The 13,174-nt window shown below is 32.2% G+C and overlaps 1 protein-coding gene across 4 annotated transcripts in view; it reads left to right on the top strand.

Moving 5' to 3' along the window:
* Window positions 1-13,174, top strand: part of LOC127730347 (deoxyribonuclease-1-like) — a 29,387-nt gene that overhangs the window by 10,151 nt on the left and 6,062 nt on the right. For 2 of the 4 annotated variants that reach the window (XM_052238722.1, XM_052238719.1), the window contains 5 exons: window positions 4,043-4,140; window positions 5,004-5,105; window positions 6,166-6,269; window positions 8,973-9,145; window positions 9,606-9,760. In XM_052238722.1, coding sequence (XP_052094682.1) covers window positions 4,136-4,140; window positions 5,004-5,105; window positions 6,166-6,269; window positions 8,973-9,145; window positions 9,606-9,760 — 539 coding nt within the window. In that variant the 5' untranslated portion in view covers window positions 4,043-4,135. Of the gene's footprint in view, window positions 1-624; window positions 3,636-4,042; window positions 4,141-5,003; window positions 5,106-6,165; window positions 6,270-8,972; window positions 9,146-9,605; window positions 9,761-13,174 lie in introns of those variants that run through there. The other 2 variants (XM_052238723.1, XM_052238720.1) reach the window with 2 other exon arrangements.

The following is a 13,174-nucleotide window of genomic DNA, read 5'->3' as shown; positions in this document are numbered from 1 at the left end:
ACTTTCTCGACTGAGATGGTGTCAATTTCTTATATTATAAAGCTTTCAGGGTCAGTTTTGAATTTTTTGGAGGATGTGTACCCCCAGATTTCTGATCCATATAAAAGTATTTGTCTCACTGTGTGATTAAATAAATGTAAAATAGTAGTAAATATTTGGTTTTTCTTGTAGCGCTGTCGATATGTACTCATTTATTTCACAATTTATATAGTTACATAATTGAAAAAAAAAATAATTCAATGTTTATGAATTTAATTCATCTCCCTTCAAACATATGCAGAAAGAGTTCTCTTGTTCAAGTCTTACATATTCTTCGACTATTCAATAATTTTGGTTCAAGTTAAATAACAGTTCACCTAGTTCACGTGAAATGAAATAAAAACGCGGATATGACATTTGTGTTACAGAGTGCACAATATATTGACTTTCAATTTTTTTTTTATTCGAACAATATCCTGAATACGTGCTTTCATAATCATGTGATTATATATCAAAATATTTCATAAGAATCCGTACTTATGATTTAACTGACAACAAACGATCAGCATTTCAAAATTAGATTGTATTTCCAAATAAAATTTAACTTTCCTGACAGCACATGCTTCCCGTGGCAACGTCATGAAGCAGCACTTTATACAAAATGTGCTTAGCTTTTACACCCAAAATAAAATTACAAAAAGACGCATTCAATTCTGAATTAAAGATTGGTTTTGACTACCAAACATATATTATACCGTCGGCATTTTATATGCCACAGATAAGGATCAAACATTTATGAAATGTCATGTTTTATTGTCATTTATCTAGAGTATTACGTACATGATAATTATTATTGCATCATTGCTATATACACAAATCATTGTACTGAATGTAAAAAAGTCCCTTTTAAATACTATCGAAAAGGATAACATTTTAAACAACTTCAAAAGAGATTAAGACTTGGTTAACTTTAAAAATTTAGTAGAAAATAATTAAATTGAGAATAAAAATGAGCCACAACTAGAAATTAATAACCATTCTACAAAAAAGAGGTCTATTTTTCGTCTCTTGTACAAGTGCTCACATCTAATAACATCCATTAATCGCTCCACGTCGGAACACTTTTCAGTTCATTCAACAGATGGCTTATATCTGGAACTTATACCTATTAGTAATTAGACAAAAACATAACGACATAGCCTAGTTACAAGGCTACACAACGCCCGGTATAACAAATTTTGAAAAAAAATGAAGAGAGGAAGTAACAGACTGGTTAATGCTTATAACATAAACGAAAAACAAGTAAGCCAAAAAGTAGCCAACATCAACTATTGCACTATGTACATGTATATATCATGCGATATGGTTTAACATATTTGTTAGCGACCAACCCTCTTCTAACCTTGGATAGTGCGTGATATAAATGTATGACAATAGAACAAACTGTTAAACACATTTATAAGGGTTTTATCAATTATATCGGCACTTATCAAAATGTAACCTACAAAATTGAAGAAGTACATGTGCCAATTGAAGAGTAATCGCAGTTAATGGAATCTAGTTCAAATATGCCATGTTTTACCAGTCTGAGACTGAAATGTCAATCTACAATACCCATAGGTAGCAACTTCATTATGCCATTGTGGACTGGTGCACTTAATATGTCAAAACTCATCAAATATACCAGGTTTATTGTGCATTTCGATTACATAAGACTCATCAGTGGTGCTCGAATTAAAACAGTTGGTAGGCCATATCAAATACGAAGTTGCAGAGCTTTAAGTACCGAAAATTTCGAATTTTTGCAAGATTTATTTTTTACATTAAATGTTAAAACTTTCTTGTTTAAATAATTTGAGATGAAAAAAAATATATAAAACTGTAAGTTATTTTATACTGGCATGTGCAACACGACGGGTGCCACAGGCCAAGTTCGAATGGAACTCTAGAGTAGATAGTATTGACATAGTCATATATAACAGGTGATTGGATATATCCTCCCCGCCATTAGAACTCGATGAGGCCGAGTTCACTTGAACCTCTCGAGTTAACATTGCTTACTCGGGTTTCAACAATCCGAGTTTACTTGAACCTTTCGAGTTAACCCTCTTACCCCGTTTCCAACTCTCACTGAGCCAGGGTTAAACTCGAGTAACCCTTGAATGACGTCAAACCAATCAGATTTTTTCGTTTTTTTATGCTTGGTCAGGGCCTTACCTTAGTGTTACTTAGAGATTTTCCGAATAGCAACTCGAGTGAGTTCACGTGAAACTCTTGAAACTCTGAAGTCGACTCTAGAATTTCAAGTGAACTCGGCCCTTGGTGTGGGCAGTGTTCCTCGAAGTCGTCTCGATATCCTGGATGTTACGACGTCAATCAAATCAAATTTGAATGTCAACATATCCTGAGTAGGGGCCTTATACTTCCTGTAATCTAGAGACCTTACTTTAAAAAAATATTTACCGTTCATGTGGAACTCTAGTCAGAACAAGGATTCCATTTGAACTTGGCCACAGGTGGAGCAGGAACTGCTGGACCTTCTGGAGCACTTGAGTTCATCCCGATGTGTTGCGGAGTCTTTTTTAAGTAGTTTTCTATTTAGGGTTTTGTAGATTAAAAGTCTATTTCGTCTTTACGTCGCTTTTCGTATTTTGCCATTGCATTTTGTCAGTTTGTTTCTCCGACTTAGGACTTTTGAATGTCCCTTGGTATCTTCCGCCTCTTTTTAAGCTTAAAAAATACATTTCAAAAAATTATCAGACCAGATCAAATAGACTGCAATGTGTCATATCTACATCAGAAGAATTTAAAGCCAATGTTTATGATATAGAAGCAAGCCAAATAACATTCAGCAAGTACAAAGCATGCGCAAAAGATTTAGTTAAAACATATTTACTTTCAGTCCTATGTTTTAGGTCAGGAAAAAAAAACAAAACAAATCATTCAATATTCCAATAGGATGTTGGCATGTTCAATGAAACCAATAGCCTTTTAGATGTCATTTGATATACTTTTAAAGATATCTCCTTAATTACATATTGTAAATTGTATACTTGTACCTGAAAGATATAAGAGAATAGAGAAAAGCGCAGGTTTGATTTTTATACACTCACTTTTGTTATAATAATAAAAATACATGACATATGTGACCAATGTTTTACATTCAGCTTTAAAAGAGGTAATATGGGGTACATACATAGAAAATTGGTTATAACCGATATTTGGGCATCCTCGACTTCTACACTTGTATGTGATTATGGCAATTAGAAAATAGTCCAAATGTATTGTAGCAGTATTTCAGATCAACACTTACCAATGCAACTGTGCATTTGTTGCATATTTCAGCATTAATACGTAAAGAACGCTTTTCAACATTAGATTTTTTTTATTTCATGCAAATTCCAATCAGAAATAATTTTTAAAGACCTTGTTTACCTTTTACCTTGTAACCATGGACAATGGTGTAACAGCACAATGGAAAATCATTCCCTATGATGCCATGGAACTATCGACGACTAACTACAACAATACTGATTCAATACCTCCTACTTTTATGAAAGCAACTTAACTACCAAATAACACTAAGAACATACAACGCACTAAGAATTAAATCTTCTTTATTCACGATGAGGCTGTTTATATATTACACAGCTTAAGTAAGAACATACAACACACTAAGATTTAATTTTCTCATTAATTCTATCTTAGCTTGGGCAAACTTTCTTGGTTTCCATGTCGAGTCTTTTCATATATTTATTATTAAAACCCTATTTTTATTTAAATAGTACAACAGTTAATATGATTTTTTTCTGTCTCTTTGTGTCGAACGTTAATTTAATTTTACAGTACTATCATTACTCAAAATTGTTTGGCAGTGTCGAATTTTCTACTTCAACTTTGTCAAAACGATTGTGTTTCAAAAGTGACTAAGAAAAATAACTTTTAAAAATCACGATGCAATTATTTCTTTTAAATTAATAATTAATTAGAATAATTTGTTCAGATTAGTCTAGACTAAAGTAAAAAATATGTACTCAACTGTTTCAACAATGATCTGTTGTAGATCCTGATTTTCTGTGACCTAACACTTGTACAGGAAATTCGAGATGCCAGCGACACAGCTTTCAATGAGTTGAAAACCAAGGCAAATGAACAAATGAGGTATGTATGTAGAGGTATTACACTTTTCTCGAAAATTTGTCATCTCATAACCTGAGGTATTCCGGAGAAAATTTTAGAAATCTTACACCAAACATTGAGATTGGCAATCAAAGTCCAAAACAATGGAACGCGACTTGATTTAGAGTACGAATACTATATTAACCATAGTCCTGATAATTCTTAAACAGCGAACCATTCCCTTTTTTAAAGTCAAACCGATACACCTTGAGAAAGAGAAAAGGGAGACTTCAGGAAAGGAAATAAAGTTCGACTAATCCCATTTCGCCCCTTTGTTCTGACAAAGTATTATTTATCTTTAGTCTGCCACTTTTTCAAAATTACCTGCGATGCATAGTAAATCTTCTTTAAGAAATGTGTTTTTTTTTCAGTACAAAAATTACATTTAAATCGGAATGAATTAAATGATGGTTGAATGAACTTTTAATGTCCAGCGGGTAATATTTTAGCCATATTAAGAACGAGAGCATGTTAATGTGATACGAGTGTAAGTTAATGGAATTAGGTATATGTCATTGGAACACCTACCCAAACAGCATAATAAAACCCGAAAATAATCTGGATGTCACAATCATGACTGTCTTGGGCAATCAATAAATGTCTATATCATATTTGTCCCGATTGAGGACAACTTAAGAATCAATTTGAGACACTATAAAGACCTAACAGCTTTTCATATATGAAAATAATATCATAATTATATTTTAATTGATTTTAATTATTGTTGTTGTTATTTGTTTGTTTATCTATTCAAGTTTTGTGATTTTAATTTTCTACAAATAAGTATACGATTTTGATGTTTATTTTCCATTTCAACAACATTTTTTACATGAATATGTTTTTAGTCTATTAAATGAACAACTAGATGAACCGTGTATGTTGGAATCTGTCATCAGTGAAAAACTTGGAAGATCTTCATCAAAAGAACAATATGGATTTCTTTATTGGTATGTTTGATTCAATAATATATTCAAGCAAATGAATATAACACTATAATATATGTGCGTCCGAAGCGCTTTTCGTGATTAATCTTAATCGGGAACGTCCAAAACCAAAGATTTGAGAACCAGTGATGTGTAATAAATATTTGAGGAGTTATAAGACCAAAACGAACCTAAACTAAATTGTCGAAACCAGAAAAGTTAACTTTTCCTCAGGTAGTTCTAAATTTAGCTTCTTAATAATTTCTAAATCTATAAACATGAAATATAAGAAATGTTATTAATCTTGTCAATGGTGAACTACTGATTACTGGGCGAATGCTTGGAGGTCTGTATACAAATTTTCTTTTGTCATATTAACGCAAGATCTTAATTTCAGCATTGCACACACCATTTCCGTATGTAATCTGCTTATAGGTATGTTAGCCAATAGACTGTGCAAGAAGGCGTGATTTTTTAATCAGGAGATTATGAATTTTGTGCTTCTTTAATGATATGGTATCATTTTAACATTGTTGTAATGTTATGTATTTTTTGGTCAATTTTTTTTGGGTTAATTAATTAATTAAGTCAGAAACCTAAACGATGGTTATAGGTGTCCTTGGTATTTTAATATGTTCATCCAAAGTGTTGGTGATTATGCTAGATCTTAGGAAAGCTGTGTTAAATTCATTCACATCTTTTATAAAACTTTAAGGGATTTTGAGTTTAATATATGGTAAGGTTAGCTGTCTGCCATTAAAGGTTGTTGGTTGATCTGTAAAAGTATTTTTGGTTTATGTTGTTCTGTTTCGTCACCTTCGATAAAAAGAAACATGTAAAACATCCATAACACAATCATAGACCAAACAATCAAATGGATCTAGATCTAAAATTATTTCAATTTTCAAATTTTGAAGATTTATATGGTTATATGATTCCCTTAAACCAGTGATGTTTAAACGAAAAATTAAATACCGAGACTAAACAATGTGATAATAACATTAATGGTATGCTTTGGTTGCCAGCATAGGTGAGAAATGATAATAGATATTTTTTTTTATGTATTTCTATCATATTTCAACAGGGATTGCACACAGCTCAGGGTTACGGATACCTATCAATATGACGACCCATTTGATGTTTTTGAGAGGCCTCCATTTGTTGTGCGCTTCGAATCGCCTTCAACAGGTTAGAAATGTCTATATTTTTTCTTATTTTTTGCGGTATTTATTCACATGAGAATTAAGATATTTTAGAATATATATGTGTTATGATTGTCATAAAAAAAAATAATCAAATAAATCGTAGCTTTAACAAAAAACACAAAATCACGACAGAAATTGTTAGCATGAACAACAGGTGCACAAAAGACAAACAACTGTCTACAAATATTACACAGAAAAACTAAAGACAGATCAACACGAACCCCGCCATGAAACCGTGATTGATTTCAAGTGCTCCATAATGGGAAGCAGATCCTGCTTCACTGGTAGCACACGTTACAATTTAAAATTCGGTGACAATTCGCATTCGGTGATGACATACTCGAGAAAAAAGAGGACTGGATTGTGAGTAGAACAATTGGAACATAATTTTTCCATGGTCAACTGCAATTGAAAATACAAATATTCAAATTTTAAATAGCAATATCATCATACCCAATCGTTATGAAGCGGTTGGTATTTAATAACTTGGCAATATTTGTGTCCTTTCATCTGTTCGGACATCATTTACTCCAGAATAAATGTATTTCAAACTTCAGGGTCCTTTTAGAATTTATTAGAATTTACTACAGTAGCACATATTATTTTTATTTTGTATAAAGCTCACATCAAAACTTATACTAGATACGTCATAAAGCAAACATCGATCAATCAATCAAAACTTACATATATTTGGATGGGAAGACATACACAACTCCTACGTTAATCGCAGTATATATATATATATTTATATATATATTACAGGATAAACTTGAAGGACGATGCTGTGTACTAAATTATTCTTTATCTTTCCTGTATCTTTTCTCGTCTTTTTCATTAAGACCATCAGGTTCTAAAGTGTGGAATCCTGTAATATTGGCCAATGGACGTTGCAAACTTCAACCAACAATTTTGTAAATAATCTTGACCTTCATCCAAATTTTGAATTCTTCACAAGACAGCTCAATTTATGTACAATGACCTGCAAAAGTTTCTTATTTACATCCGATTTTACCTGGATATATAGATGCACGCTTGATGAAGCTAGTTTGTCTAGCGAAATACTGCGTTTATTTTTATGACTTTTATCGCGTTGTAAATATTTTAAACATTCTAATATTTACATACTCAATAGTGTGCTAAAATTACATTGTTAGGCAATTTATAATTTCATCTCTGTAATTGAATTAATCTTTGTACTGATTAATCCACACTCAAATAGATTCGTATGTTATGTGTTGCTATTTATATGCACTTATATATATATATATATACCAAGAAATTTGTTTTGCATGCACACGTATACAAATTGCGGTTTTTATCCAACGCAATCATAGGTTTGAACGTTGTTTTCAATTTAAACTTGTTTATATTTTTTCGTTTGGGCTTGTATTATATTTGCCTTCGGGTTTACATAATCCGTTCATCCTATTTCGACTCTTCAAAATTCAAGAGTCTATCCTAAATTGAGGTAAATAATATGGCCTTCCAAATACCGTTTCGATTCCTAACATCACTGAAGAGACATTAATTGTCGAAATCCGGATATGGTGTACTAATTTTTGCACCTTTTGTTTGCGGTATACCGTCTTTTCCGCAAGTTTATTGTTTTCTGTTTGGTATTAAATTAATACATGTAGTTAAGATCCATTTTGTTACATCTGATGATCCGTTTATTTGGCAATCGCCAATGGTAGTCAGCAGGGTTTAAGAACATCCGTTGTTCGACCTGCTGGTCAAATGCGTTTTGTTAAAATATACTTTTTCACTTTTTGGTCTTTTGGAAAATGTTGTTTGTGCTGCATCTAGACCCCTCTATCAAAAAATTTGTTTTGCATGCACACGTATAAAAATTGCGGTTTTTATCCAACGCAATCCTAGCAATTTTTATATGTGTGCATGCAAAACAAATTTTGTGTTAGAGGGGTCTAAATACAGCACAAACAACATTTTCCAAAAGACCAAAAAAGTGAAAAAGTATATTTTAACAAAACGCATTTGACTAACAGGTCGAACAACAAATGTTCTTAAACCCTGCTGACTGCCATTGGCGATTGCCAAAAAAAAAACGGATCACAAGGTGTAATAAATGGATCTTAATTATAAATTTAATACCAAACAGAAAACAATAAACTTGCGGCAAAGATGGTATACCGCAAACAGAGGTGCAAAGATTTTTGTACACCATATCCGGATTTCGACGATTAATGTCTCTTCAGTGATGTTAGGAATTGAAACGGTATTTGGAAGGCCATATAATTTACCTCAATTTAAGATACACTCTTGAATTGAGGAGTCAAAATAGGATGAACGGATCATATAAACCCGAAGGCAAATATAATACAAGCCCAAACGAAAAAATATAAACAAGTCTAAATTGAAAACAACGTTCAAACCTATGATTCCGTTGGATAAAAACCGCAATTTTTATACGTGTGCATGCAAAACAAATTATATATATATAACATAGCATTACATTTTTAAAGAGAATTAGCAGCATAGCCAGTCACAAATCTATGTGAAAGTGTTCATATTAGGGTCACTTTTGTGTTAGTTTATACGACTGAAATGCTCCAGCACAAAACACACGTACACGTTATGCCAGTTAGTTGCTTGATTTTCTAAATGAACAGTTGGACACATGCTTCTGTTTGTGTAGGATACTATTGCGTATGATTTGTTTTTTTAGATGTCTCTGATTTTGCTATTCTTGCTCTCCATTCCAAACCGAGCAAAGCACCAGAAGAAATAGATAACATCACAAGAGTATATGACATTGTCAAGTCACAATGGAATTTGGAGGTAAAGATTGATAACATAACAAGAGTATATGACATTGTCAGGTCACAATGGAATTTGGAGGTAAGGATTGATAACATAACAAGAATATATGACATTGTCAAGTCACAATGGAATTTGGAGGTTAGGATTGATAACATAACAAGAGTATATTACATTGTCAAGTCACAACGGAATTTGGAGGTAAGGATTTTGGTTTCTTCATGTACAGAAATATAGTGATATATATTTATAAAAAGTATGTAAAAAAAAGAAGGTTCTAGCTGCGATCTCCTGCTTCTGATAGTGATAAGCACAATTACTAGATTAGACATTAAAAAGGCAGAGTAGCAAAAGTGAAAAAAGGGGGGGGGGGGGGTGTTGGCATTAATTAAAAATTAAATCCTTTTGCACTAAATTGAGTACTATTGCCATATCTGATACCTGTCTTCTTCTCGGTGGCATTTAAGCATTAACTATAATAACGACTTTTAAAAGAAAGAATTCAATACAATGAAATCATTTTTTTTTCTTCATTTCCTAGGACGTTATTATAGCAGGTGATTTGAATTCTGACTGTGACTATCTACCAGACCGTGATCACGACAAAGTATCTCTATATAATGACCCGAGGTTTACATGGCTGATAGGAGATGATGTTGATACAACCACTGGCAACAGCGAATGTAGTTACGATAGGTAACATAAATAATGATTGTTATTAATTTACATTTCACTAGAACAACATAATTTACTATATGCATTTTGATGATATCTTAGTACATAAATTTTGTCAAAAACTAACGTTCCAACTTCCAGAAGATTAATTAACCTTTGATGATGATAGCTTCTTTGTATATCCCATTAGTTAATTCCTTTTATACTGAAATAACCAATTTGATCTGAACGCGTTCTGAATAGATGTTTGAAGATAAAACCGTAAAGTCTTAAATTTTCAAAACAATCTTCCGGTATTTTCAAACTGTAAACTCACTTACATTTGAGAAACTTCGTCATAGTCAATCCAGACACTACTTTGTAGTCACATGTCGAAATTCAGTGCTTATCGTTTATCACATGTCAAGTAAATCTCAGATTTTGACATTTCTGAAAGTAAACTGATGTTACCGTAATATATCTACTCTGAACAGTTCTGAAATTGTTTTAAAAAGTAAAACAACAAATATACCGAACTCCGAGGAAAATTCAAAACGGAAAGTCCCTTAACAATTGGCAAAATCAAAAGCTCAAACACATCAAAAGAATGGAAGTGTCTTCTGGCTATTCCTACATTTTATATTTTACTATTCTGGCTATTCCTAAATGGGAGATTATATGAAGAACAATAGATGTTGTTATTGCAAAATATGTTGTTTTAGTCATAAGTGTCTAATCAGGTTAGGCCACACCAATTTGATTAATAGTTCTTTGGATTTTCCCGCTCCTGTTTTGGAGAAATTGACTTTTCAATAAAAAAAATAATTACCGCTTCCGCCAATTTTTGGGCCGCATGCCGCTCCAAAATTAGTTTATCCTTGACATTTTTTTTTTCTCATAGACGTTCTTCTTGTGCATATATTGCGCCGATCGATTCAAACGCACGTGTGATAAATCGATTTGTAAATAAAAGGTCAAAAATCAGGATGCCAACATGAAGTTGTGTCAAATCATTGCCGAGGATAAGTAGTTATTAAACACACAGTTATTTTGAAATGCATTTCGTTTTACCTATGAAGACCTGTTCTAGGAGACAAAATAAAAAATCTTTAGATGACCACGATCACATCAGTGCTCGTTAGAACCATTGTCATCCCCGATCATTGTTTCAACAGACATAGTCCGAGATTACTCTGACGTCCAACGGCTGTTTTGCCAGACAAGATATGGTGTTGTTGTCCCACGGCCCCAGCTTGTCTGGCAAAACAGCCTTTGAACATCAGAGTAATCCCAGACTACAACAGACATAAATAGAGCTATCTGTCTTGGATGAAATTAATATTAAATGCACCTGATTTTTAAAAAAATGACAGATTAACAGATTAATCCTATTTTGATGAAAACCCCATACCCCCTCGTTAGTTTATTGAAATGCAATCAGAACTCTTTTGTAAGGGCAAAATTTAAAAGTTCCAACGTTCGAGACCGAAGTGGTGGTATTGAGATTGGCATGCTAATAATAATTAGGGATGTATTATTGGTGAAATTACTTCCAGTTTGAAATACATTGCAGGTTTCAGGGGCAAAAGGAAAATGTATTTTGCCAAGTCGGAATAATGCATGTGAATATGGTAAAAGGACTTAAGGTATTTTAAGGGAATGTTTCATTACACTGAGATCTACATGCATAGCAATATAACTATTTTACTCAGGATGTTGTTGAAATATTCACCTCACTCATTATGTTGATCCTATTATGGATAAATAATTCCAACTAGATGTCAAGCAGCCAATAAACAATCATTACCATAAAACGAAAACAACTATATCAAAGATATTTAATATTGTTCAAGGGCATTTTTTGGAATATATACACATATTTTAATTGTATTCCACACAATATATTTACCTAACTAACATAATTCCTCTTTCTAAACTTCATCCGCTATGCTTCCTTAATAAATGTATGAATTTAAATGAAAATTCACGCAGTCAAAGCTTATTTGACGAAAATAATCAAAATTATACTAAACCAAACTGAACCAGAAAGTTGGGTATGGTATAGACTGTACTACAGGCACAAATACATCAAATTATATGCATAAGAGCATGTTTCTCCTCCTTTTTCTTTGAAGTAACTCAGTTTTAACATGTACATAAAATTCTAAATTGCACAATTTAAAAAAAAAAATTATACCGCTCGCTCTTCTTGTAGAGTACCCGCCTCAACAAAACTCATTTTCAAGAAATATATACAATCAAAAAAATTTCGCTCGCTCGCCCCATATTTTTTTGAGCTTTTGTCCGAAGAACTAAAAATCAAATTGGTGTGGCCTTACAGGTAACTTTACCTGTGGAAATTAAATAAATATAATTATTTATATGAAATGTATGTAAAAAAAAAAATGGTTGTCTTTTTTTTGTTTGAAAACATGTATCAAGTGTTATAAGTAAGTGTGTCTAATATGGAATTTCTTGAAAATGAGATTATTTAAAAGAAAAGGTAGTAAAAGCATTTAGTAGTCTGGAAAATAAAATTATTTAAAAGAACAAGAAGTAAAAGTATTTAGACTAAAAGTCTGGAAAAGAAACTATTTGAAAGAAAAGGTATTTAAAGCATTTGATAGTAACCTACACTTTCAACTTTAGCTTCAAAGATTTAATTAATTTCATTATTTGAAAAAAAATATGATTTTTTAAACAAAAACAGAAGGTTTCCAAGAAAGAGAAAATACAGAGAAATAGATGACAGACTTTATGACGTCTTTCCTCTAAATCCATTGGATGTTGGATGTGTACTGATTGATATTTTAGTCTTAGATGCATGAATTTTTTATTAGTTGTTATTGGCTTTGAACTAGCTGTCAGTAACTGCGAGTACTCTCAGATCTGTACTCAGTGTCATTTTGTTGTGGGGATGTATAAGTACCCGTCCACGTCCACTCTGTGTTTTTGTTAGATGTATTTCTCTTCATTGTGTAACCGGAGAGCATGATTCTACATACAAAATAACCTTGTTTCCTCCGGGACTGGAACCCGGGACCTCTGTGTTACAAGGTAGCTCTCTAAACGACTGAGCTAAAGAAGTACTTCCCTAGCTCAACTGCTTACGACTGGCTAGTTATCTACAACATATATATACTAAGGGGAGCAATCCCATCACAAATGTTATACTAAAAGAAAAATATGCATTTTTATTACAGTAAATAATCTTATAGCATGTTATATTATTCAAAGTAGTATCTAGTTGATAAAATTATTAGAATATAAATCCTACGTGAAAATGCTTCATGTGGAAAGCTACACGTATTACTCCCAACATTTCGATGATGAAAGAGACTCAACTATTTTGTTTTATCAAAACATGTGTCAAAAGGTCAATGGACTTATCTTTATATATAAAATTGAATACAACCAAATTGTATTGCGCTATTTTACCAAAAAATATTAACAAAT

Source organism: Mytilus californianus, unplaced genomic scaffold (assembly GCF_021869535.1).
Source record: "Mytilus californianus isolate M0D057914Y unplaced genomic scaffold, xbMytCali1.0.p SCAF_2, whole genome shotgun sequence".
NCBI lineage: Eukaryota > Metazoa > Mollusca > Bivalvia > Mytilida > Mytilidae > Mytilus > Mytilus californianus.
Note: the sequence above shows the minus strand (reverse complement) of the source record. Positions and strands in the feature narration are given on the sequence as shown.